Source organism: Enoplosus armatus, chromosome 20, assembly GCF_043641665.1.
Source record: "Enoplosus armatus isolate fEnoArm2 chromosome 20, fEnoArm2.hap1, whole genome shotgun sequence".
Lineage (NCBI taxonomy): Eukaryota > Metazoa > Chordata > Actinopteri > Centrarchiformes > Enoplosidae > Enoplosus > Enoplosus armatus.
The window spans coordinates 2,429,190-2,454,371 of NC_092199.1; the positions used below are offsets into that span (position 1 = coordinate 2,429,190).

The 25,182-nt window shown below is 43.1% G+C and overlaps 1 protein-coding gene across 1 annotated transcript; it reads left to right on the top strand.

Moving 5' to 3' along the window:
• Nucleotides 1-329: 329 nt before the first annotated feature.
• On the top strand, nucleotides 330-23,948 carry LOC139302997 (KAT8 regulatory NSL complex subunit 1-like). The gene is made up of 15 exons (XM_070926678.1): nucleotides 330-375; nucleotides 3,257-4,730; nucleotides 14,209-14,350; nucleotides 14,556-14,639; nucleotides 15,911-16,020; nucleotides 16,646-16,787; nucleotides 17,667-17,832; nucleotides 18,389-18,544; nucleotides 19,006-19,224; nucleotides 19,369-19,523; nucleotides 20,583-20,707; nucleotides 20,888-20,945; nucleotides 21,708-21,820; nucleotides 21,908-22,160; nucleotides 22,240-23,948. The coding sequence occupies exons 2-15, from the start codon at nucleotides 3,325-3,327 to the stop codon at nucleotides 22,444-22,446; spliced, it is 3,336 nt and encodes a 1,111-aa protein (XP_070782779.1). The 5' UTR covers nucleotides 330-375; nucleotides 3,257-3,324; the 3' UTR covers nucleotides 22,447-23,948.
• The last annotated feature ends 1,234 nt before the right edge of the window (nucleotides 23,949-25,182 follow it).

The following is a 25,182-nucleotide window of genomic DNA, read 5'->3' on the forward strand; positions in this document are numbered from 1 at the left end:
ATCTGGATTACCTTTCGCTTACTGAGAATTGGATTTTTTGGTAAAGGATTGCGGTGAAATCGCCTACATTTGAAGTAATTTGAAGTAGAAAGGACTGTTTCACGGCCTTGTCTTATATTCGCTGTAGCGGCGAGGCGAGCTAGCTGGCGAGCAAGGTGTAGATCGTTGATTCGCCCATTGCCTGAATCCGGAACGAACCCGAGCGGCTGTGTGAACTGGGCCTTTTTGGCAATCTGGTTGCATTTTTTTGGATTAATTAATGGCCGAGTGATCGAATCAAGCCGCGTTTTTGTGTTAGCACCCTTGGTTTTTTCCACTAAAAACTGCAGGGGATTGTTACCGAAATTCCCTCGGATAGTGCAACCTCGTCACGTGGTAGGTTCCTCCTTTTTCTTTGTTAGCGAGCTAGCTAGACTGGCAGGGTATACTCCCAACTTCTCAGCTTTTGACATATGTGCATTAACGTTGTGTGCATTTTGATTACCCACCAGCTAGTGTACACAAGTAAGGCAAACGACACCATCGATTTACAACAACAGACTGCCTGTATTTATTTCCTTAGTCTAATTGCAATGCATACCATGTCTCCACTCTGCAATAGGTCTTAAAGCGTTGTTTTAAATAAGTTGTGATCCATAACGAGCGACGGGGTCTAGTTATTATAGCCAAAGATTGGCGTTTGTTGTGCTACAGGACCTGGATTTAACTCTTGACGTCAATGCAAGTGATACCATGGCTTTTAACGTGTAATATATATCACTTCGGGCGTTATTGACTTAAAACTATCACTGGGGCGAGCGTAGGTTGCGTAGTCGGTGACTAAAATGTTTACTTGTCTGACGAGGTTTGCGTAAAGCTCCAAGTCGGCTTTCACCAAAAACAGAAATCGCCAGTTTTTGTTACCAAAACGAAAGCCACAAAATGATGTATAATGTGACGAGGGAAGGTTGCGTTTCACTGCAGTTGGCTTATGAGACCCGCACGCTAGCTTGCGAGCAGGTTGTGTTTCTTACATCAGCAGCTTTCCAGAGCTAACGTTAGCCAGAAGCGAAGCGCATTAATTTGCACGCAGTGTATAGAGTGACAGGGTTTAGCGAGATATTTATCTTTCGGTCGTTGGAGTTTGGTTGATGTGATGATCTGTTGTTGATTTTTGATGATACAACGATGCAAACACACCGATCATATGTTGTTTTCCGCGGAAGCTATTGACAATTCAAGATTATGAAATTACGTTATTACACTTGTACGCATGTAGGACAGAGGCGCCAACCTTCCTCTTGAATTAACAAATGTTTTTGTAAACACCAGGAAGACATTTTGGTGATTACGTTATGCTTGGCTAACGTTGGATGTGGACATTTTTGTCGCATCTCTAGCCAGACAGTTTGCAGAGAAACTGGTGTTATAATGCATGCTAATTCAAGTTATGCATTTACTAACGTTAGTAATTGAATTTCCTCCCTTGTAGCATGAACAAGTTCGGTGTGTTTGGAGCGGAATGGGCGGTTTTAGGTAGATGAATTGCATTGCATAATCTGCTTCGGAAATACCAACATGGCGTAGTGCGCGCTGACTAGAAACTGCGGTGAAATACTGAGCCCCCATTCATCTGACCTGCAGACGATACGCGGAGATGCAGCTCGCTTTTATCTCGTGTGTTATTTGAAGGGAGGCTTTTTAAAAGTTTTTTTTATTGATATACGGGCAGGCTGTGTGGCTGGCATGTGAAACGATACTTCACCATAATCACGTCGTTGTCGGTCTCTTTACATATTTAATTTGTTAATCATTTTTCTGGGAATGATATTTGGTAAATTGGGATGGTTTTATGGTACAGCTGAAATTGACACAGGAACCTAGTCAGGATGACATCATGTGCTTTGGACTAATGCTGGGGCCTAAATCCACCTACTTACACTGCCTGTGTGGAACCCTTCTGCACACTGACTTACCAGGGCACATGTAGGGCAGTGGGGTTTGGATAATTTGCATTGGCTTTTACTGTTTCTTCCTCATCAGAAGTGAATTTCAAAGCTCATTCTAGAAAGAGGAGCCTTGTAAGTAAATGACAATGAAGGCTTGTTCACACAAGCATGGGTGCAGTGGGAATTATTTATTGGCCAGGGATATAGTTCAGATGTCTGCTGTTATTCCGTCTTTATCGTTTGCATCCCACTCACCAAGGTCAGTGCATATCATTCAGTTTTTTGTATTCATTGAACTCTTGGAAGAAGGGCCTCTGTAGGCAAATGCATTATTGTGATTATAGTGGAATCAAATTACTTTTTCCAGAATGTTGTGTGAGATAAGTGAATGGTCAGAAAGATAAAAGTTCATTGGATCACCTCGCCTGAAGGGTTTTTTCCCCGGTTCCTCTGAAGGATAATTTTTTAATAACACTTGCAACCAGTATGTGAAGAAAATGTCAGAGTCACCAGTTAATTTGATTAGGCCTCTAACTAGATTAGTCGAAGACATTTACTGTAGATTTGTTTTTGAGTCAGCACATTAGACTTGATATTAAGCAGTGGTATTAGTGCATTTCCATTGATTTATATTTGGTGCCAAATGTTTAAATGTTTAGGAAACGCTACTTTCTTTTTAGGTGGTGGTTAGTAATTTTCCACTCACTCTAAAGGCTTACAGAACCTGTAGTGCAACTATTTCAGTTGTATCTTTTATGGTACATGTACAGCCTGCGTTCATGTTGCTTTTCACTTAAGAAATAATATTTAATATGGTGAAATATGTAAAAAAAATATATATATATTATTTTAGTTTATTGCAGTCAAAGCAGGTTTTTGAGTCCACTTGGTCATAAACCACTAATTGCCTTTGACGATTGTATTTTATTTCTATTATTTTTGTATTTTTTCTTTAACAAGTTTTTCGTTGTCGTTCCTTACTTGATTTCTTTCTGAATAATTGTGCGTGGACAAATTAAAGTTTTAAAGAGCTGCTGGTTTCAGCACTAAATCAATATTTAAACATGTTCTAGGTGGTGTCTATATGTTTGTTTACACTATATGGTTGTGCGTTCATCACTGTAAAAGGTTGTGAACGTTACCTGAGGCATGGTGATAGGAAAATATCTCCACCCAACACCCTGTCACACCAACTAGGATCAGATTTTGATGTAGTGTGGTTTGTATGTATCCTTGAGTTCTTGAGTTCATTAGATTTAAACTTTGTTTAACTTTATTTCTTGTCTCTCCCTCCTTCTGTCTTTTTATTTTGTCTTTGTTCTATCCAGGCTGTCCTCAGGTGGGGCAGTAAGCGGGTGGTGTGGAGCAGGCCGAGGTGCCCGTCCCTCTGCACTGCATGGCTGCGATGGCGCCCGCTCTCACCGACGCCCCAGCCGAAGCTCACCACATCCGCTTCAAACTGGCTGCCCCATCCTCAAGTCTCTCACCGGCCAGTGCAGAGAACAACGGTAACGCCAGCAACATCCTTATCCATAGCAGCGGTCCTGCTAAGTGTAAGGCCACTTCCGAAGAGTGCCCTCTTGACTTTTGTGGCGGTGACCAGGAACAGCAGCAACAGCAGCCCCAAGCAGACTCTGTGGCTCAGGCCTCGGCCCTGGGCAAGCTCCAGCCGCTGGTGGCTTCTTACCTATGCTCTGATGTGACACCTGTTCCTTCAACTAAGGAGTCAATCAAGCTGCAAGGAGTCCTCATCAAACAGTCTGTGCTGAAAGGCCACAGAATACTGCCCAGTTCCCTGCTCAACGGCGGAGGAGACTTCCTGTTGAGGAAGAGGCAGGCGATAGAACTGTCTGGCGACCAGCTCAAAAGCCTCATGAGTGGCAGCACCAACGGAGGTGGCCAGCCCATGGCACCTGTCAATGGTCTGGCCAAGAAGCTGGCTACTATGTCAGGCCCTGGCTGTGTGGTGGCAGTGAATGGTGACAAGCCTTCTGCCACCACAGACTCTCAGTCACAGAACCTGCCCTTGGACTCTGAGACCTTGACAGCTACCCTATCAGGGCATATCCCGGTAAAAGGAACCCTTAAGCAGAAGCATTCCTCTGGCGTTTCTCAAAATACAGACGGAAAAAATCTTGAACTACCAGTGCTTCAGTCTGCTGCACTTTCCCCCTTTATCCACGACAACCCTAACCCCACTGAACAAGTGAATTTAGAGGAGGCTGATTCACACATGCCTACCAGTCAGCCACAGGGTTCTGATAGGGAGAGACCAGGTAGCAGCCAGCAGGGCTCCCCGTCTTGCACACCTGCACCACAGCCTCCTCTACCCAGTAGTTCTTCCTCGGACAGCCTTGATGCTCATGTTAGGGAGCGCACCCTTCTCAACAGCAGCCGCCAATCTGAGATTGAAAGCCGGCTGCGACGCCTGCGCAAACGTCTTCAGGTTGTACAGGCCAAGCAGGTGGAGCGGCACATTCAGCAGCAGCTGGGTGGCTTCTTGGACTCGGCTCTCAACCGGCTACTGGCTGGCAACCGCAAATCGGAGACGGCAACCCCCACAGCTACGTGGAGGACTGGACGCCACTCTTCCTCAAACAACAGAGACAGCCTCAGTCGCTTCCTGAAAAGCGGCTCAATGCCCTTGGAACTGGAGAGGCTGTATCTGAGCGGATCAGCCAACCTTCATTCAGCAGAAAGCGCCTTTGACTCAGATGTAACAGAAAGTAGCTCTGGAGGGGACTCTGACCTGGAGGAGGAGGAGCTGGCCAGAGTTGACATTGAGCAGCGACATGTCAAAATGTAAGTAAAAGTTCCCTCAACCACTGAGACATCAAGCTTATTTAGGGCTGTACATATATATGGTCCTGCAGCACTGTGAAAAAAGGTGTCATAGTGAACCTGCACTATATGATTCATTAAACATTGATTATATTCTTCTGTTACACTTGCCCCATGCCCAAGTTAACTCACATTTCCATGGTGCTAGGAGCTCTGTCCTGTGAAAGTCCCTATATTTCTAGGCCCTGCAATATGCTAGCAGGTGCTAATGACAATTATAACTGCCTGGTCTGCCTCAGTAGTGGTTGGGTCAAACTCCAGGGAGGGGTAGAGATACCATTCGCCCAGAGAGCATGTGTAGTTGTGTGGGTGGAATCATCCTGTGGAGAACACACAGGCTCGAATGGACTCGAAGTAAAAAGCTCCCTCGTCACACAGTACTTCCTCCTGAGAGGGCCGAGGCTGAAACTGAACGTTCTGTTTAACTGCAGAGCGAACAAGTGAGCGCCCACAGAGCCAGTGAATGTTTTGATTTAAACTGAAACCAAGAAGAAACACAGAGTTAGGGGGTGGTGGTGGTTTTGCAAAAGGTGTGGGTTTGATGTTTTCACATGCTGCCTGTTGTGATGTCAGGTTTACCTCAGCAGGAGCCTGCAAATGTATTCCATGGGAAGTTCACACCAGAGTACTCATTTCTGTGTCATTAGTGTGTAGAAGGGGGGAAAAAATACAGCAGGTGGGTCAGCAGCGTTAATGGACTTACTGACCTGTGTAGGATTGGGTAGATTATTAACAACGTAGCTGAGAACACTGATTTTTATTATCCTTTCCTGTGTTGACTTTAGACCTTTGACCTAGATATTTTCATAACCCAACAGGAAGCGTGTGTGTTGCATGCATGATGCAAAAGTAGAAAAATTGCTTGTAATATATTCATACTGTGTCTTGTGCCATTTAAGGTCAAGGTGTTATTATAGAGCAGTTTGTGTGTAAATGTATAGCATGTCATTTTCAAGGAGAACGGACAGTGAGCTACATTTATGTGACCTCAGAGTGTGGGAGGAGTGAGAGATCGTGTCAAGTCATTGTGAATATGATAGTTCATGTAAACAAAGGTGGCAAACAAAGAATTGTTTTGAGTTGGGAAATTCACATTCTGTGTATTGTTTTAGATCTTAAACTCTCAAAACAATATTCTACATTTCTTCTTGAAAACCTGAATTTTGTGTACTTTGTCACTACTTTATCTAAGTATGTAACAAATAGATAACGACCAAAACTAGGAAGTAAAGATGAAAAAATTTTCAGCCTTTCAGTTGATAACCACACAGGGTGACTGCACTAAAAAACGTAGTGGTTTTGCTATACTATATACTGTTTGAGATATACAAAATTAATCATCAATTTATCATTCACATCCACAATCAATCGATCTTAAAAGATCAACAGTTTGTGTTTTGGTCATGTAATGTAGTTTTTAGCCCTTTCTAATATTGAGTATCTTGAGACTGAGTCAGACCTAATCTTTTGGAAAAGTAAATGATCAATGACATCACATGAAATGTGCATCCCCACACTAATTATTATAACAATGATTCATATTTAGTTTTTCTTTTCATAATGAAAGTGAAAGATGTGCCTCTCTAGGGGGGAAAACGTATTTGCATAGTAAGGACTATATTGAATTAGGTTTATTTGTTTGAAAGAGTTTTGTCAGGTCAGCTACATTGGGGTCATGATGATAGAAATTAGAAATAGCAACATTTTAATTTCTCATTAAATTTGGGATATAATGATTAATGAAAACGATCAAATTAGATATTTTGATACGTCCTTGTATTGTCATTCTGAATTCGGCAGGGAACAAGAGGATTTAATGTGTGTTTTTTTTGTAAACACAAACCAAATAATCACATCTCATAAATATAAATGCCATACGAAGTAAAATGAGGTTAAAGGCTGCATTAATTAGCAGCCATGACAGTGTTCATGAATGGGAGATTGATTTATAGTTGAGCATAGGATTAAACTTGTAGCAAACTTCAGCAAAGATGATTGTGTTGTACATTATCAAGCAGTGTTGTGCATTTTTCACATACCCAAAGTAATTGTGTTCTCTGATTTAAAGCAACCAGCTCTGGTTGTTTTCTGAACCCAGTCATATTTCTTGCAGTCTCTAAACAGCCTGTTTAGTACTCCCTACATGCCAGGTCCATTTTTTTTGGGAAAGCGTCTGAAAGATACTGAGGTATTATTCAGATGTAACTGTAGGGATAAGGCAGCTACTACAATACAATGGTAACATGACTCCTGCCTAGCTCAGCTAATCTTGACCAAGCTCTCTAATGTCCTTAAACAACAAAATGACTGCTAGCAAACCTTTTTTTCTCATTTGATTCATTGTGAGCTGCAGTAAATCTTCTGTTATAGAAAACATGACACATCTTGTTGCTGCTTCACTATGAAAGCTTCCCAGCGGCCGACCTTTGTAAGGGTGTTATTGTGAAGCAGGTACAGCAGCTTCCTGCCACCTTAGGCACTGTTGTTAACGACTGCTAAGTCCTCAATGCATAAAAATATCTCCATAAATGCACGGGCATTCTTGGTGCTTCTTTGTCAGTGGATCAGTATTAATTTATTACAGGGTGGAATTGTAAAAGATGAAAAGGTGAATGTTTACTATAATTTCTTTTGGAGGTTTCATGTTTGCATATTAAGACAAATAATTGCGTTTGTATACCTCATTGAAAAAGCAGGAGTTAATGTATGTCCAGAAACTACAGCATTGCTAGCATGTTCAATGACTACATTATTTTACTTTCAGAGTAAATTCCTTGTGTCTTCCTATACCTGTTGAGGAAAAATCTGCCAGACCAAGTGTACTACAGTATTTTGGCTAATACATATATAGTTACCGATACCAGAAATACATTTTGGGCCTTTGGCTGTGTGTATAGCATACTTAAATGTCCTTTGGTTATGAGACCACACTCCATATTGAGGAGACAAAAAAAGCGTCAGTAAGCTTTGAATTCATTTTATAATGAATCTAGTTGACTGGGGAAAAATCACTGATTAATCTGTAACTGTGATCTTTAGATGCTGACCCACATAACAGCCTGCTGGTACCTTCCCTGCAGGAGTTGTGTTGAGTAACCCCATGTCATTTTTCACTCATAAAAATAACCCAGACCTGAGCGCACTTGACAACTGGTTTAGCAATGTTTCATAAGGGCACAATGTTGGCCTTATACTTGCTATACGATACAGGAAAAATATGCAATTTGAGCAAAAGAAAACAGGCTCAGAGAGCCATGTTAATTTGCTCAGATGTTCTTGATCAAGCAACGTGAGGGTTTTTGTATTGCTGTCACAAAAGCACCTGTCACAGGTTTGCAAATGTTTGCCAAGTGGTAGCACATGCAAGCCTAATAATTCTCTGTGTGCTGGGGGTGGGTGATATGGCCCAAATCCTCTATCACGGTACATTTCATTTTATATCAGGGTAACTGTATATATCACCATACAGTGATTGGTCTGTAAATTATATTAACAAATGGTTTAGAAAACCATTCTGTACTTCATGCTCTGTATTTACAATTTCACTCTCCATGTTTTCTTGTTACTCTCTTCTTCTGCGGCTGCTGGCAAACCAGCTTAGAGGTGCATTACCGCCACCAACTGTCTCTCTCACATCATGTGAGAACTGGGATTGGGTTAGTGTCCGGTCTGGTGTACGTCTGGGTCCAGATACAGACCTCGGCCCGCCTGTTTGTGACCTTGGCTTTAGAAGAAGAAAAGTTAAGATGAATGGTTGTTGTGAGAAATAAAAACATGATGTGTCACTCAGTTGTCCTGATGGTGGTGCCACCTTACTCACCTAGTGGTAAAATGTGGTATTCGGTATTTGGCTTAAACCGGTTAGAAAATGTTTACATCGACCCAACCCTAGTGAGAATGTAGTAAGCAGTCCTGCTACCCAAATCACTTTGCAAGGCAGGCAGCTGGATTCACAAGATCTTCTCATATAGCAGAGACACTAAGGGATAGCTCCCACGGTGGAAACTGTATTGTCAAATCTCTACCGGTGGACACATTTCTACCGTTACATGGTGTATAACGTCATATGGCCCAGCCGTACTGTTTACTGAGTGAAAGCTGCCTCGGAAATCTAAAACCGTCCATCTGTAATGGCTTTATAAGCGGCTGTCTGATACACATTGTATAATCATGCATCCCACAACAAGTAAAAAACTGGTTCTCAGCTCCCAGCCCTGCAGAGGAGAAAGCATACTTCCATTGTGAACAAGTTAGTCTTCTAGGACTAGGGTGTGTGTATATACCCATAATGCCACATTTTCACAACTGACATTTTGTCTCAGTTACCAATTACTGGCTTACAGCACCACACCAGTCAACACTACAGACAATGTAATGTCTTCTTCAGGCAGCAGCACCTCAATTATTTAACGTCAGCCGAGTTGACAGCAGTGTGGAAAATAACCTATTTGGGCAGCTTGTTTGGATGCAGTGCAATGCTTAGAACTAATCCTGTCATCCCTGTCTATACTGTAGACGTGGTTTCCCGTATCTTAGGGGATTGGGGGCCGGCCAACATCTGTTGCCATGCTTATACTGCAGGGCCTTTCTGCTCTAGCCAGTGTGTCTGTCTGTGAATGTGATGTCCATAATGGCCTCTACCAGGGTGTGGGAGCTGCTAGCTTCAGAAATGAATTCTGCTTTTATACTAGCTGCATAATGACTAAGACAGTTGATACATCAGAATCAGATATTCATGGGAAGTCTGTTATTTAGGCATGTTACATGGAGCACGGGTTGTTCTGTGTTAAGAAGCGAGTGGGCACAGTTTCTTGTTTCTGAGGCAACAATAATGCTCATCAGGAAATCTCAGAGCTTACATAATGGCTCATAGACAGAACAATGAAAATGTCTGAAATGTTATCTGACCATCAGCAAAATGTACCTGGATGATAAAACTAGGGCTGGATGATCCAGAGTAAATTTGTATGATCTTAATAAGATAGTTTAAATGCCTGCCTGCCTGCTGCTCGTGAACTAGGGTAACTAGGTTGGCTGAGACTACAGCGTGCCTTTCATGCTTATGGCTCAGCATTACTCTGCAGTCTGAGTAGCTTAGCCATGTTTTTTCCCCTCTTTTCATCCTCTGTGTGTGTGTGTATTTATGTATGTATGTATGTGAACGCCTGTATAGGTTTCTGTCCCGTTTGACACATCTGGATGTGTTTAGCTCGGCCCAAGTTCCTCAACACGAACCCACAGGCGTTACATAACCCCCCTCTTTTATGTAATGACTGCTGCAGCTCTCTGGCTGAATTTGCCCTCTCTAGTTTTTCCTGCCCCACACCCTGTCGGCCTGCCTCGATCACAATCCCGGCTCCCAAGCAGTTTCTTCTGTAAATGATGAGTTTAGCCAGCTGTCCTGTGAAACTGCCCTCCTGGCACATGAGAATAAACCTGAAAAATAAGGCTGATTTCTGCTTCCATAAATGTTTCAGTGTTTGGATAATTTTCAGCTCTTTAATGTGCTTTGAAAATCCTTGACTCTAGAGAACAAAGAAATTAAAATGACAGCTGCTGCTTTGATTTCCCTTGTTCTTGTTACTGAGCATGAATGATGACTGAATGGTTTGTGAAGCATAATTGCAAACTGGTTTTATTGTGTTTCGCATGAAAACCCAAAATGTCTGCAGGCCTTTGTTTTGCTTCACCTCTATTCATTTATATGTTCTGGCAGATCTCTGTTCAAGGAGCTCATATTTCAAGTTATGAACATGGTTGTCAGCTAATGCACATAAAAACTGAGGTATCTGCCTTGTGTAAGTCAGACATGGGCTCAGTTAGGGATGTCCTGATCAAGTGTTTTTTGCCCACGATTGGAGTTAATATTGGGTATTAGTCCTAATACAATAGTTATGTTTTCCCTCGTAATGTTTGTAGCTACACAGTGCACCCATAGCCCAAATTAGAAAATTAAAATGTCACTGCATTTAGAAAATATAGGCCTTGTATAATCCTGTTGTTTGTGAGGTCTGTAAAGAAAGTTTTTGAGGGTGCAGTGTTGAACTATTGTGGCAGGATGGCTTGGAGAGCTAGCATGCCAGGTTTGGAGACCCTTGCCCTCTCTTCATTGCCAGCCTGAGCAAATTATAACATGCAGATCCTGTTTTCAAGCAACAGCAGTGCTCTATAGTTGTGGCACCTTCCTGAAACCAGGAAATGAATATGTGACGAAAAGGAGCAGATGAAAGCTGCCTCCTGTGTATTCATTGATATTTATTGTGCTTTTCCATAAATTAATGTTGATATGATCGTTTGTTATTCAGAACAGAAAAAAATATTGTACGATTTTGGGAAATTTTGAATTATGCTGCATGCCTTGGGAGACTTTCCTGCTCCCGTTTAATAACTGTGGAAGTAGTATATTTTGATAAAACTGTTGCTTATAAAATACAACAGCAAACAAATGATGCAGTAAAACGTCTCTGTAGTGGAGTGTGGTTAAGGTATAGTGAGTACTTACCATACAGGGGATTTGCATGTATATGCTCTACTGAACATTTGATGAAATGATAGGCAAGCAGTGCAGATTACAATTACTTGAGAATTGCATATCTTTAAGTGTACAGCATAATTACATTGCTTCTTACAGGCGTCAACAAAATGGAGAGTTACTCTCTTTCCATCAGCCAAAGATGGAGTGTGGAGAGAGACATTTAAACAAAGATGATAAAAATGCACTTGGTTTGGCATGTGAATATGATTGTGTGCGGTCGTCACTTGTAGCACTGACTGAATAGCGCCTTAAATAATACCAGTAAGAGAATTGGTTCTCCTATCACGAAGGAACATCACATGTGTCCTCTCCGTTGACGGTAAATTTCCAGTGGATGGACATATATCAGGTGTAGATGGGTCGGCCGGCTCAGTGGCCAGCTCTCAGCCCAGAGGCCCACTGGTGTTTGGCGAAGAGCTGGGCCATGTTTTTTGAGAGGCCGTGTTGGTTTTGGAGGGGACAGTATGGTACAGGGGTGCCCAGCACCATACAACATATGTGCTGCATCCAGAGAAGCACCACAATGGAGAATGTGCTGACTGCCAGAAAACGACGGCTGTAGTGATTGCCGCTGGTGCTTTGTGTGTGGGAGTAGGGGGGAGGGAAATATGTCCTGGTTAGAGGGGGGGATGGAGCTCCTAGTGTCGGGAGATGGTGGGGGGGTAGTTCTCAGTACTGCTAGCTGACCCCTCCTCCTCATCCTCTTCCGTCACTCTTGACGATTAAGGTCATTGGACTTGTAATGGCCTCTGTGTGTTTATATTTTTACCAAACTACAGTTTTCGCTCTTCCTGTATCCCACCCTTCACTGTAACCTAGTGGCAGATTTTGTCCACTGGACCCAGAGAACGGATGAGTTTTCCACTCTCTCTGTAGTTAATGATTTTAATTCACCATGGTCTTGTCTAAATCAGTCCTTATGATATAGTTGAGTTGGGATCCACTGTATTAAACATTCTCCTTCAACCTGAATTTCCCTGCTGTCTTGATCAGGTCTCAGTCTCCCTTTTCTGTGACCTCTGTGGACCGCCTTTATTGCCTTTGTAAGCAGGCCAGTGCTGAGATGTCTGCTCCTGCTTCAGTGTTTTGACACTCTCTGCAATATATGCCCAGTCTCGTGTCATTGAGAGTATGAATCTCGTTGAGATCATTTTCCAGTTCACCCTGAGGGGCATTACACCTGGCCTATCCCCCCCTGTGGTGGATCAGTTGTCCTCCCACCACTTGGTGAATCATGGCACACTGGCTCGGAGTAATTTGTGCAGTAGATGGTGCGACACACTTTGCGCCACCAGTGTTGTTCTAAGATGAGTCTCCGCGGGGACTCTCGGATGCAAATGAATTGCCAGTGCATTGATCTGATGCACCAGTCATGGGCGTGTTCAGGAGTGTTGCAGTGTTTGTGAACACCCGCCACCCCAGTGTGTAAGAACAGAACATGTTTGTTTGTGTGTGCAGAGTAGGATTGAGTCTGTAGACTAGCAATAGGAAATGTTATTAGCAGGTAGCACTGCAGCTGTGTTTGCAGCAGTGTCCTTGATACTGTATTGCAGTGAACAAGTACATAGATTGCTCAAGTAAAGAAAGGAATCAAGACATCTTTAGTTGCTCTGGTTGGTGGCTGATGTCTCCTTCCGCTCAGCTCCACAATAAGACAGGATGCCTGGTTGGATTATTGGTTATGTGTCTGCCGCACTGTTCCCTGACCCAGCCCCACCCCCTCCAGCACCCTGTGGCCTGTAGATTGCTTTTAAAGCCCGTCTGTTCCTCTCAGGGCTGCCAGAGCTGCCCAGTCCTTGTTGTCCCTCTTTTTGCTCCCCTCTTTCTCCCCTTCCCTTCCCATCCCTTGCCCCTCTCTCAGCAGTAGCCTTTCTCCACTTCCTCCTTCCTGGTGGAGCTCTGAAAACTGAAAACAGAGACGGGTGTGGGGAGGAGAAAGCGCAGAGGAGTGCAAGGTCTATCTTTGTCTGCCATCTGAGTCATTTTTTTTTTTCATTGTTCAGCCTCGGTCACTGCAGCCTGTATTTTGATGAAACGGCGCCCTCTGTGGTTGCTGCTGCACAGTGCAAGAGCAGACATTTTCCTCTCATGTCTGCCTTTGAAATGCCCATTCTGTGTGTCATACTGGTAAAATGGAGTACTCTGCTTTCGGTTGGCATTCGTTCTTTGCCATGAAATAAACCAGTGTGACGAAAATCCCTATTTTTATATTTCTCCCGCACTTCCAAGGCACGCCTGATCATATTGGTTTTTGATTAGAAAGCTTGTCCAGAGTGCCTGCAGTTGCCATTGCTGGGAGCTGTGTATAATGCTGATTCACTGACCTCTGCAGTCTGACAGGGGGAATGCTCAGAGGCTCTCAAGATAATGTGCTCTAAATGATCAGTTTTAGTGTTACATTCATAAATGTACATGACTATTTCAATGTATTATGTTCGATGGGATGATTCATGACAGGCCACACTTTCACCATACTTGCCTGTACACTACTTACAACAGAATAATAATTGTATAGGAAAATAAATTGACTTTAACTGGCGGGAAGTAGGGCTGCAACTAACATTTCTCTTGATCAATGGTTTAGTCTTTAAAACATCAGGAAATAGTGAAGAATGTCCATTCCAGGTTCTCACAGTTCAAGGTGATGTCTTCAAATGTCTTATTTTATCCAACCAACAGTCCAAAGATATTCTTTTTACAATGATATAAAACTGAGAAATGACAGGAATCTTGCTTCCAGAATGACTGAAACAATTAATAGATTATCAAAATAGTTGCAAATTATTATCCTTCACTAATTGTTGCAGCGAAACATATAGATCCTTTTTTATGCTTTTTATTGCAACATTTCATCCAGAATCCGAATATGTAAAACGAGCACTCGCATCCTTTTTTGACCCCCAGATGGAAGCGGGCAGAGAGCCGCTACACCGTGGAGAGAGCTGCCATCATCAGCCACTGGAACTGGCTCCAGGCCCACATCTCGGACTTGGAGTACCGCATCCGACAGCAGACCGACATCTACAGACAGATCCGCGCCAGCAAGGTCAGTTGCTCACTCTTATGTTGTGTGTGTGTGTGTGTGTGTGTGTGTGTGCGCGTGTGTGCGCGTGTGTGCAATAATATAGTTTAGCCATGTCTCTGATGTGTTTGCAGAAACACTGAGCTGTTCGATCAGTTGGTCACAAATATACTCCTTTTTATATTTATCTTTGGGGTGGAAGTGTAACACTCGGGTCTTGATTCTATAGGGCTCAGTAGAGTTGGGAGGCGTTGCCCCCAGCACAGTGTCTGCAGGTGGGACAGAAGTGAAGACAGAGCCTGTAAACACTCAGGTAAGGAGGGTGGTGTTCACATACAGAAAACTGATCTGATAAACTGATCTGTTGTACATTCACAGTTTGAGGTTGTTCTTAATTCTGGCTCTCATATGTAGTATCTCTTAATGAGTATTCAGCAGGCGTTCTTTGTGATTATTAAGCCAAAATGACTGATTTTGCTTTTTTTATTTGGTGATACACTGCGTTAAAGCCATCAGGGGAAAGAAACGCCGTTAACCCAGTTCATGTGTAACAAATTACTACTAAGAGCAAGAAAGAGCCTCAAAAACGCAAAAAGGTGTAGCTGTAATTTAGGTAATATATATTTGCAACAAAGGCTTGTTAGAAAAGAAATTCACAGTAAAGATCTGGTTAAACAAGCCTTCATTCAGCACTGTAGTTTCCCGAGCATCGGATCGTATATTATATTGGCAGGTGAATGTGAGCTGTTGACTCTCCTGTGCACTTAGTTTATTCATAGGTCCCTGATTACCTGGTTATCAATGAAACATTCAACTTGTTTGTTTTTTGTCAAAGCATCTGGTGGAAATGATGTTAAATGAAATGTTAAATGTTCAGAGGAAATTGTTTTTTTTTTATCTGTCTCTCAGGTCTGAAATGAATCAGACAAAAGACCTTTTGTGTAATAAGCTTCCTTCAACATTCATATCCAAAAGATTTGTCCCAGGATGAGCCCGTCTTTCTGGACATGTTTGGATTGTTTATACAAATGTTTGTTAAACCAGTACAACTGCAGGTGTGGCATCTAATCTTGGTGGTTTACATTTGGACTGCTGTGTTCATTTTAACCTTAATTTCATTTTAATCGGTGGTGTGCTTTGGTGTCTTTGCTGAGGCATGTTGTTGGTGTAACAATAAGCTGCTTTTAAAGCCAGTTTGCTGAATAAATGTTAGAGAAAATTGAGGAACTGCCGAGTGTGGTATTAGTGAAAGGAGACCTCCTAATTGTGAGGGTGACACCTTGGATAACTTAAGTTTGATTGAAACCATGAAATTGTGTTCATCTGTGTGTGAAAGCTTGTGAAGGAGGAGCTCCAAGCGTGATGACAGTGCAGCGTTGGTTTTTAAGTTTTGGGAGAGCCCGGCCCTTTTCACAAATCCAGACTGAATAATTCAAGGCCACAGGACTGGGGTGATTCAGTTTGTCTATTATGTAGTTTCCTTAAATATCCTGGGTTCGCTAAGTGCTGTCGGTCAGCCTGTGTTGCTGTGCCAGCTAACACGAGGTGTAGTCTCACTGGTTTTTGTCTTATCTGTCGATGCAGGATGTTGGTTCAGAACGGCTGGAGCACACAGGCGCCGCCCACATCGCCAACACGGAGGCCGGCCAGTGGAAAGGTCAAAACGCACAACCAGTTAACGGCGTCCTCAGCAGGTACGGCTGATAATGATGACCTCATTTCAACTTCCCAGGCGGGAATCTGCTTTCTGAGAAACACGAGGGGATTTTTTTTGTGTGTAATTATGAGATGCTGATGTTCTTTAGAGCGTCAGAACATCAGAAAAGTAATTGGAAATTCATTTTTAAAGCAAAATCCCACATATTTTCTTGTTCCACCTACTCAAACGTGAGGATTTAATGCTATTTGTCATGATAGTAAACTGAATGTCTGTGTTTTGCACTGTTAGTTTGTTTTCTGACATTTCAAAGACTAAACGAGTAATTGAGAAAATTATTGGCAGATTAATCGATTATGAAATTAATCTTTAGTTGCAGGCCTAAAGTTGCTGTTGCTATTGCATCTTAAAGGATTTTACTATTAAATATCCTAATATAAATTCACTTTACTTCTTTTAAAAAAAATGTAAGCTAATAAAATAACCATCAGTGTCATTTTCAACTTTAGCATGTTGACACTTTTCAGAAAGACTAAAAATAGATTTATCCACGTTGCGGATATCTTTAATACCTTTGTCACTTGAGACAAAATGTGTTTTTGTTTCATTTGAAGGAGTAAGATGTGTGACCTAACTTGCTCTGTCGGCTGTTGTTGTGACAGGATGGCAGAGAGTGCAGACACCAAGCACCAGCAGCCGTTAGCCCACGACAGCACATGTGTGGCTGCGCGTACGCGACCGCTGGTCAGCTGTCGGCGGCGGCGGCTCATTCAGCCCAACACTGTGCCCAACGTCAACGGCAAGGTGAGTTTCATCGTCCGTGGTCATCGGCTTGTACATGCTTACATTTATGGCCAGCGTAACATTTGGATAAATTCAGTGCATGCAGCAGATTCATCATTAAATCATGCAGTGCTTTCAAATTAAAGGGGTTTGATACTGAAATGTGTGACCAAGTGCTGTGACGATGTTGCAGAGAGCAAAGAAGTGGACTTTTATTCTTAGACAACATCTTATGTGTTTTTAGGCTGCGCTGGTTAGTTCCTTGGTTTGTAACCCAGTAGCGGAGTAAATAGCTGAGATGGCTGACTTGTTTATGAAAAACTAGGGCAAACAACAAAAGAGTAATTGCCCTCGTGACGACTCACAAGTTTTATTTGAGGAAAACCGAAACATTGGCTGATTGTTTGGATGCTCTTCCCTCCACAACACTACTGCTAGTTTGAAAATGTGTTAAATGTCTGGTGTACTAAATGTTTCATGATGCAATGATATTTCTTAGTTCCACTTTTACATTTAATTGTACAATATGAAATCTATTTACCAATCAATTTCCCCTCAATGTGGTGTACTGTTCATTTATAGTTTCAGGGCTGGATTGAAGTATTGCCTGTATTGTTTTTTTCCTGGCTTTTAAATTGGTCTGCAATTCAGTGCCAAGTACAACTAATATTAGAACCGTTTTTGAGAAATACAGGTACTCTGTCTCCATGACGCCAGTGGCTTCAAAGAGGGAAGTGTGTTCTGGGGTGACTCACTTAACTCCTTTGGTGCATTAAATTGTAGGAAATTATAGAAACCGTTTGTTCGTCACTGAGTAATTAGTGCTTAATAGTTTTGCAAATGGAGAAGTTGGATTTTGAGTATCCACAGCTGAGTTTTACATGGTTTGTCCACCCACAGGCCCAGAGAAGCAGCTGTGTCCAGTGTAACTGCAGGGTTAACCCCAGCTGTGTGATGTGCGGTGGCTGGCCCACCCCCAGAGAGGACCCTCAGTATGAGCTGCCCACCCTGGAGCGCCTGTCAAGACTGGATCTTGGCGTCCACCCCATCCTCTCCTTCCCTGATGGTCAGTGCTGGGCTCCTCACTCAGTGGAGAACTCAGTTTACGCAGTCATTTCCTCCTTTACATCTGGAGGGGAAGACAAACAAGGAGTGGCCGTAGAGAGACTTCTTGCCAGGAAGTTCTGAGAGAACATTTTCAGCGATTTAGACAATCGTTTCTCTCTGTAATGGGTGTCATATTCCCCTGAATGAGTGTTGTCTGGCTCCTCTTACCGTTCACTGATAATAGGGACCTTTTTGCTTGTTTTACTTGTATATATCTTCATGTGTAACAAGACATCTTTGTAATTATTAAGGAATGTGTTGCACTAGACGGATACATAATTGAGACAAAGTTGTATTTACAACCGCAAGACGACAATGGGTTTGGCATAAGCTCATATAGTAGATCGCCTTTGGCTTTTTATAAATGTTGCATCACATTGTGAGTTGCTTATGTGGAACTACAGATGGCAAATCTGAAGAGTCCAGCTTTACACTACACACTTGGTTGCATGCTGGTGAAATCTCGTAATTTTAGTGTATTAAGACTTCAACGTCTTTGTTTACTTCTCCCTCAGACGTTTGTATAGGTCTCCGTCTGCAGCAGGTGATGAAGAGCCAGTGGCAGACCAAGTCACTGGAGAGGAGCAAACCACTGAAGAAGCTCTCCCTCAAACACAAGCTGTCCTCGTCCAAAGAGAAGCACAAGTTCACCAACTCACTTATGGCAGTCAGTAAGTACAAACACAGTGATACTATAGAGCTAATCCCTTAAATGTTACCTGGCTTTAAGACTTCAATATGGAGACACAAACTGTTCCATATTCAAATATATTTATATATTTTATATTCTTAAAACTCGGCTCATTTGTTATGAAATGTTATTTCATCCTCCTTTCACAATAACGGAGTTAATTCCAGCTGTTTTGCTTTCACAGTGCCGTTTGTCCCAGTAACTGTTTTCTTTCACAGTGCCACAGAGAAGAGGCAGTTATGTGATTGGCTGTTTGTGCTCAGCCCCAGTAGTAACAACCTATGTTCTTACAGGACTACATTTTAGTGGTGAAACACACATACATAGTTCAGACCCAGTGAGGTGGATCTGATGAGTTTGGGGGCTTGCGGTGTGGCGGTCCCTAAAATAGTTGAAACCTTGCATCGACTCCCCCGTCTAATAATAATGGGACTGTTGCAGGACTGGGCCACTACAAGAACCGTGCTGAGAAGCAGAGGACAGTGGACAGCAGCGTGGGCAGCAGCAGCAGCAGCAGCGCTGTACTGAACACAGCCAGGCTCGAGGGCCAGGCCGTGTGCAAGACCGAGCGGCTGCAGGGTCTCTCCACCCCCTTAGGGCCCTTCGACAAGAACTACAGCCGCAAGAGGTTAAGAGAGCACTCGCTGGACAGGACTGACTGTGAGTCTTTTATGAATGAAGGTAGTAAATACTTTCATTTCAAGGTCTTTTTTTAATGTGATATGGAAGGTTCATGGTGATGAGTTTGCCATGGCTCAAGGAAACTGAGCAGTCCTCTAAATCTGCCTGTCTCCTGTCCTCCAGCCTCGCCCAAACTTTTCATGGACTCAAGCAGCCCCTGCCCAACTCTGGCCAACATGCACTCGTCCCTTCACAGCCCCCTCACACGCCAGCTGTCCACGTCTTCAGAGAACTCCACACCTCTGGGCCCCAGCAGCCAGAGCATGCCGAGCACACCTGTAAGGACACACTGGATGGCGTCTCGCTTTATGTGTATTATTATTATTATTATTATCTGATAACGACGTAGGACTTCATTAGGGCTGCCCCTAGATACTGATGATTCTCATTATCAGTTAAGGAGCTGCCACGTTAAACCTCATGGTTGTCAGTTTTTCCACACCTGGCAGAGCACCATCTTTTTATTTCTTTGTGTGGAAATGTTCGAGTATCTTCGTGTGAAAGGCACTAAAACATGAGTCTGACAGGTAAAATGTGAGACTTGGAGTTTGGTGTGGGGCGGCTTCTCTGAGGCATCAAACTCACTGTAAATGTTAGAAAACATGTCGCCCAAATACAGCCTAATGTCAGACACGAGTGCAGGCGAGAAAGGGAAACTGAACTCAAACTGAAACTTAACTCGGTGGGTTTTTTGTTTGTTTTTATTTGCGGTTGCTGTTGCAGGAAACAGAATCACGCAGCAGTCGAACAGTTAGCATCAGGCCAGAACTCTAGTCAGCCACACAAGTGGATTTTTAAGCAAGGTCTAACCAAAGCATCAACATTTAAATGACTCCTGATGGTCTTTTTGACTGAATAAGCAGGATAACAATTATTTATAAACTTCTTGTCCTTTAGAAGGTGACATAATGTGTAGTCCAATACCATGGTCCTGCAGTTAGAGGTGGCTGATCTGGACAAGAAACGTGGAATTACCCTTTCTAGATATTGTAATGACAGTTTTCACAAGTACTCAAAATCACTATGTAAATGGGTGTGATGCCATGTTACACTCAACTATTATGATATTTTAACATGAAATCTCTGTTGCAATAAGACTACGTTGAAAGATAAATCATGATAATGGGAGATATTGAATTAAGTCTCAGCTCTACCTGCAATGAATGATTTAGTTGTTCAAACGTTGAAACTGTGTCACAGAAATGCTGATTAAACCCTGTGGTCATAATGAGTCATACATTTGATGGGGTTGTATTTGATTGCATTACAGGTGTTTCATTGTGTACATCCTGTCTACATCCTCATGCTGTATGTTCACATGTCCCTTTGTCCCCCAGCAGCAGCCCATCAAGAGGAGGCGAGGTGAAAGCTCCTTTGACATCAACAACATAGTAATCCCCATGTCTGTGGCCGCCACCACCAGAGTGGAGAAGCTGCAGTACAAAGAGATTCTCACCCCCAGGTAAATACCTGCTCCACCGACGGCTCAGACGTTTGTCCTGAGGCCTGTGAGCTGGAGAAAACCTCCCAGTAACTCTGTGTTGGTTTCCTTATCCAGCGTATTTGTATTCTTCCGTTTGTGAGTTATTGTGAGGCATGCCGCTGGCTTCCTGTACTCACATTTATTTTTCTGTTTGTGTAGGTGGCGATCCGTGGACGTCTTCTCCCAGCACATAACTGAGGAGGAAAATGAACGTGAGGTAAGCGTCAACTACCACTTACTGACCGAGTGTCCCTCCTTTGTTAATTTATCAGCTGTTAGTTACACGTCTGTTCCATATTATTCACTATTTAATCCACTTCAATAAATCCACTCTCCCCTGCACTTTAAAGAATGTCCACTCCAATATTCTGTGTGGCCGTGAGTGAACAGTGACACCTGGTGGTCAAACACTGAAGGTTAAGCAGTTCAGTCTAAAACGGGCCGGGAAATCCCCAGTCAGCCTTTGTACTGTTGTTCCAGACCTCTGACTTCTGTTGAGATTCAGAAGTGGACTTTAAATGAATTAGTAGTTTTTAAATTGATTCATCCATCACTTTCCTGCTGCTTATCCAGGTCGTGTTTAATGAGTCATTGTTACATATACAGCAGGGAAGGACCGACAAAAATCTGTCAATAATTTCATGCACTTGGTAAATAACTCAAGGCCGTATCGTCCCTACTGGTTTTTATTGATATCTTACTTTGGTATAACTGTGAAACAAGTATTAAATTATATTCTATTTTATATTAAAAAGTCCTAAATATGTCTTGGTGAAACCTGCAGAAACCAGAATTTCTGCCCTTATGACCTTTAAAAACCTTAATCAGTTGTCAAATTTGTGGCAATAAATGTTCCTGCAGTTGATGAATAAACACAAGGTGTTATATAAATAAAGTTTTACTTACTAATTGTTTCAGTTCTGGACTGAAGTGAGCTCATTTCTAGGGTCCTGATGGTGTTTTGTGTGTGTGTGTGTAGGTGGAGGACCTGACAGACGCAGCCTTCACCCTGCTCCATCAGCCCTACGAGGACCAGGAGCGCTCCCGCTGGACTTGGATGGCCCTGGCTCCTGCTAAGAGGAGGGGCAGCAGGTCAGTACCCCCTCTGTTACACACACAGGGACATACTAGTCTTTGCTTGTGGACTGTAGATGTGATGTGGACCATGTTGTCCCTCAGGTCGTACAAATCTGTCGACGGGCGGACCACGCCGCTGCTGTGTGGGACCAACCCTCCCACCCCTCAGCCTGCGTCCCCAGACCCGGGCCACTGCCCCATGCTCCACGACTACAGCCACGTGCCGTCACCCATGAGTCCAGCCAGTCCCGACACCACCTCCAACCCCCACACACCCTGCTCCAGGGACTCCCATCGGCTGCTGTCCAGTGAGGACACGCGGTGCTCCACGCCGGACTTCACCTTTGAAGAAAAGGTACGACTGTGATGATACCGTGATTTGATTTGAAGCCGTGTGTTCGTGGTCTTTAATGATCGCTGTCTGATGTTTGCAGACGGTAGCGCCGTGGGAGCGTCGCAGCTTCCCCTTGCCAGAGGACCCGGCCCCGGAGCCCGAGGCAGAGAGCGACCACATCAGGCCCAGAATGCGCAGCATCTCAGGTTGCCGAGCAACAGCCTACGGACGGCTCGATTCGGACGACATGGAGCTGCCTTGTGAGGACGACGGCGGCGCCAAACACAAGGCCTCCACCCACCGATGAATGACTGACAGGCTGAGGTCCTCCCCCTGCCCCCCCCCCCCCCTCTCACCCACAGCTCCTCTCTGGCATTAACAAGCAGAACCTCAAAGCAGAATAAGATATTAAATGGGTTCCTGTTGTTTGATATTCAAACATCAGTCTAATACTTTTCACAGTTTTTAGTGAACATTATGGAGATAGAAGCCTTTCCCTACACTTGTTTTTGTCACAGGAAAAAAAAAGGATAAATGTAAAAAAAAAAAAAAGTATAAAACAACACGTTACAAAAAATGTTTTCTGTAGTAGGCTAAACAATGTACATGGGGGCTTAGTGGTGTTTCATATGTCGCGTGTACACTTGTAGCGCACTATGTAGCGGACTCCTCAAAATATGGCCAAAGGGTGTTTTCTATTGACTAGTTTGCTTGTAATTCCCATGTACATTTTTAGTGGAGTGACAAATAACAAAACAAGAAAAAATACCCCCCCTCCGCATCCAAATAAACAGGTACATTTGAGATGTGGCCCCCTTCTTCTCCCTCTAGAGGTCGCCTGAAATCACCAGAGCACTTCTCCAACTGCCAAGTCTAGTTATGTTGGTTTGCTTTCTTTGTTTGTTTTTTTCATTCCTGACATGTTTTATTTGTGTCTGTTCTGTCTGTTCCAGCGTAACACATTCTTTGTGTTTTTTGAATAGTAAATCATTCCTTTACAGTCTCTTTGGAGAGTGTCCAGCTCCCGTCTCGCCCCGCAGTCTCCGACTCTCTCTGTTCTGTTTTTTTTTTTAAAAAGAGGGTGATGGCATAGAGGACTGGGGTGTCTTTTTGAGCACTTGCCCTACTGAAAGCGCTGCTGCATGCTGAAGAACATGCTAATGTTGTTAGTCTTATCACAACAGCACACAGTAAGATTTCCACTTATTAAAAAAAGAAAACGTAACAAATCGCAGGTAACGGGGATGATTGTACCATCTGCTAATCTCACTCCCTTTTTTTTCGTCTTTGCGTACAGTCGTTGCTGTATTAGAAAAGTTCAATTGTGGCAAAATAAAGACATAACACAATTACCCCCCCCCCCTCTTCTTTTTTCTGGGTTTTCTCTTTCAAATGTAGCAGCTCTCAGCTAGAAGCCACCCCGAGCTCAGGTTTTCCAATTTAAGGGAATATTTTCTGCTGTTTCATAGTTTCTCTCTCTCTCTGATTGATCAGATCTAGACTACTCTGTTGCAAGATGGATTTTGTTTTCACCACCCCCACAATGTCATAACCACACTCTTCTCTCTCTCTCGCCCCCCCCCCCTCCCCTCCCCCCCCCTTAAGTAACTAATTGCTATGCAAAAAAAATCTATGGTTTCATTTTCCACCTGTTTTTATGCCACAGCCATTCAATCACTGTTTTTTCTTTTGTAGTTAAGCAAGATGTCAATGTACCTGTTCGATTGTTGCAGCAGTTAACCTAATCAAAAAGCAGAATTGTTTTCTTTTTTGTAAATAGTACCATTAAAACATTTATGTTTAACTTGGTGTCATTGTTCTGGCCTCAAGTCCTTCAGTGTACAAACTGTCTGAAGTCGCTCGATCACACTTTGCATCAACACAAACTGTGACGTTCTGACGGCTCGTGAGCAGAAAACTGGACACTCGGATAAAATGTCAGACAGTGAACGTGGTGCATTATGTGGTACATAGGGAGCGATTTCAGACGGCGCTCGTGTTGTAAATCCTTCGGGACGACGGTGACTTCATAGCATTTATTTTCAAATACACATATACAGCAACGAGAATCATCATAAACCAGTTATTGATAAAATGCACAATAACGAGAACAATCACATTTCCACAACTGTACAGCGTCAGAAGAAACCAAAAGAAAGGTGATGAGTTTTGTTACTGCAGAAACCTCCCCGACAGCTCCAGTGTAGATACATGGAGAGCACCACCAAAGCACACACACACACACACACACACTTTAACACACACTTAGTCTCCTCCTCTGCTCAGTGGGAGCAGCTCCCACGTCTGTCCTGCACACTGAGACGAATGTGGTCAAAAAGAAAAAAGCAGAATTTAGCATGCAGATGCAGTTGCAAGCACACCCTGAAGTCCTACGTGAGTGCTCTTTAACTTAAAGTAGCTTCTGCCATCAGAGAGATGCAGGTTTATCTCAACATACACCGTTGGGAGCAAAGTGTGGGGGGCGTCTTGACTTTTATAACCACATAGATTCTTTTTTCTTTTAAGTTCTAAATCAGTATATCCGTCCAAGTCCAGACAGCATATATAAACAGGATATACAAAGAGACCACCTAATGAAAAGGGGGAGGCAGCAAGCAGACGGCTGTCTCTCACATGAGGTGCATGCAAGAAGTTGTTTCACTCAATATTAATGTGAGTAATAGTGATGAATCACCAGGAGTATTGATGGACAGGACATGTTTTGAGCACATGAACAAGAGAATATTTCTAAGGGAAACGGGTCATTAATGTGCAGCTGGTTGCATTCATTTCATTCACAAATACAAAATACAAGATTCTTCACTGTAAATGAATGTGTTACCCAGAAACCCTCAGCAGATTTTCTAATCTGTGGTCTTAATATGAAATACACTAAATGGCCAAAAGTATGTGGACAACCCTGCTGGGTTAAGCCTACTGTACTTTTGGTTTGGGTTTTGTCCTCGTATTGTGGTTGCCACCATGAGGGTCGAGGTCCCCACTTGGGGTCACAAGATCATTTTTAGGAGCCATTACCAGGATT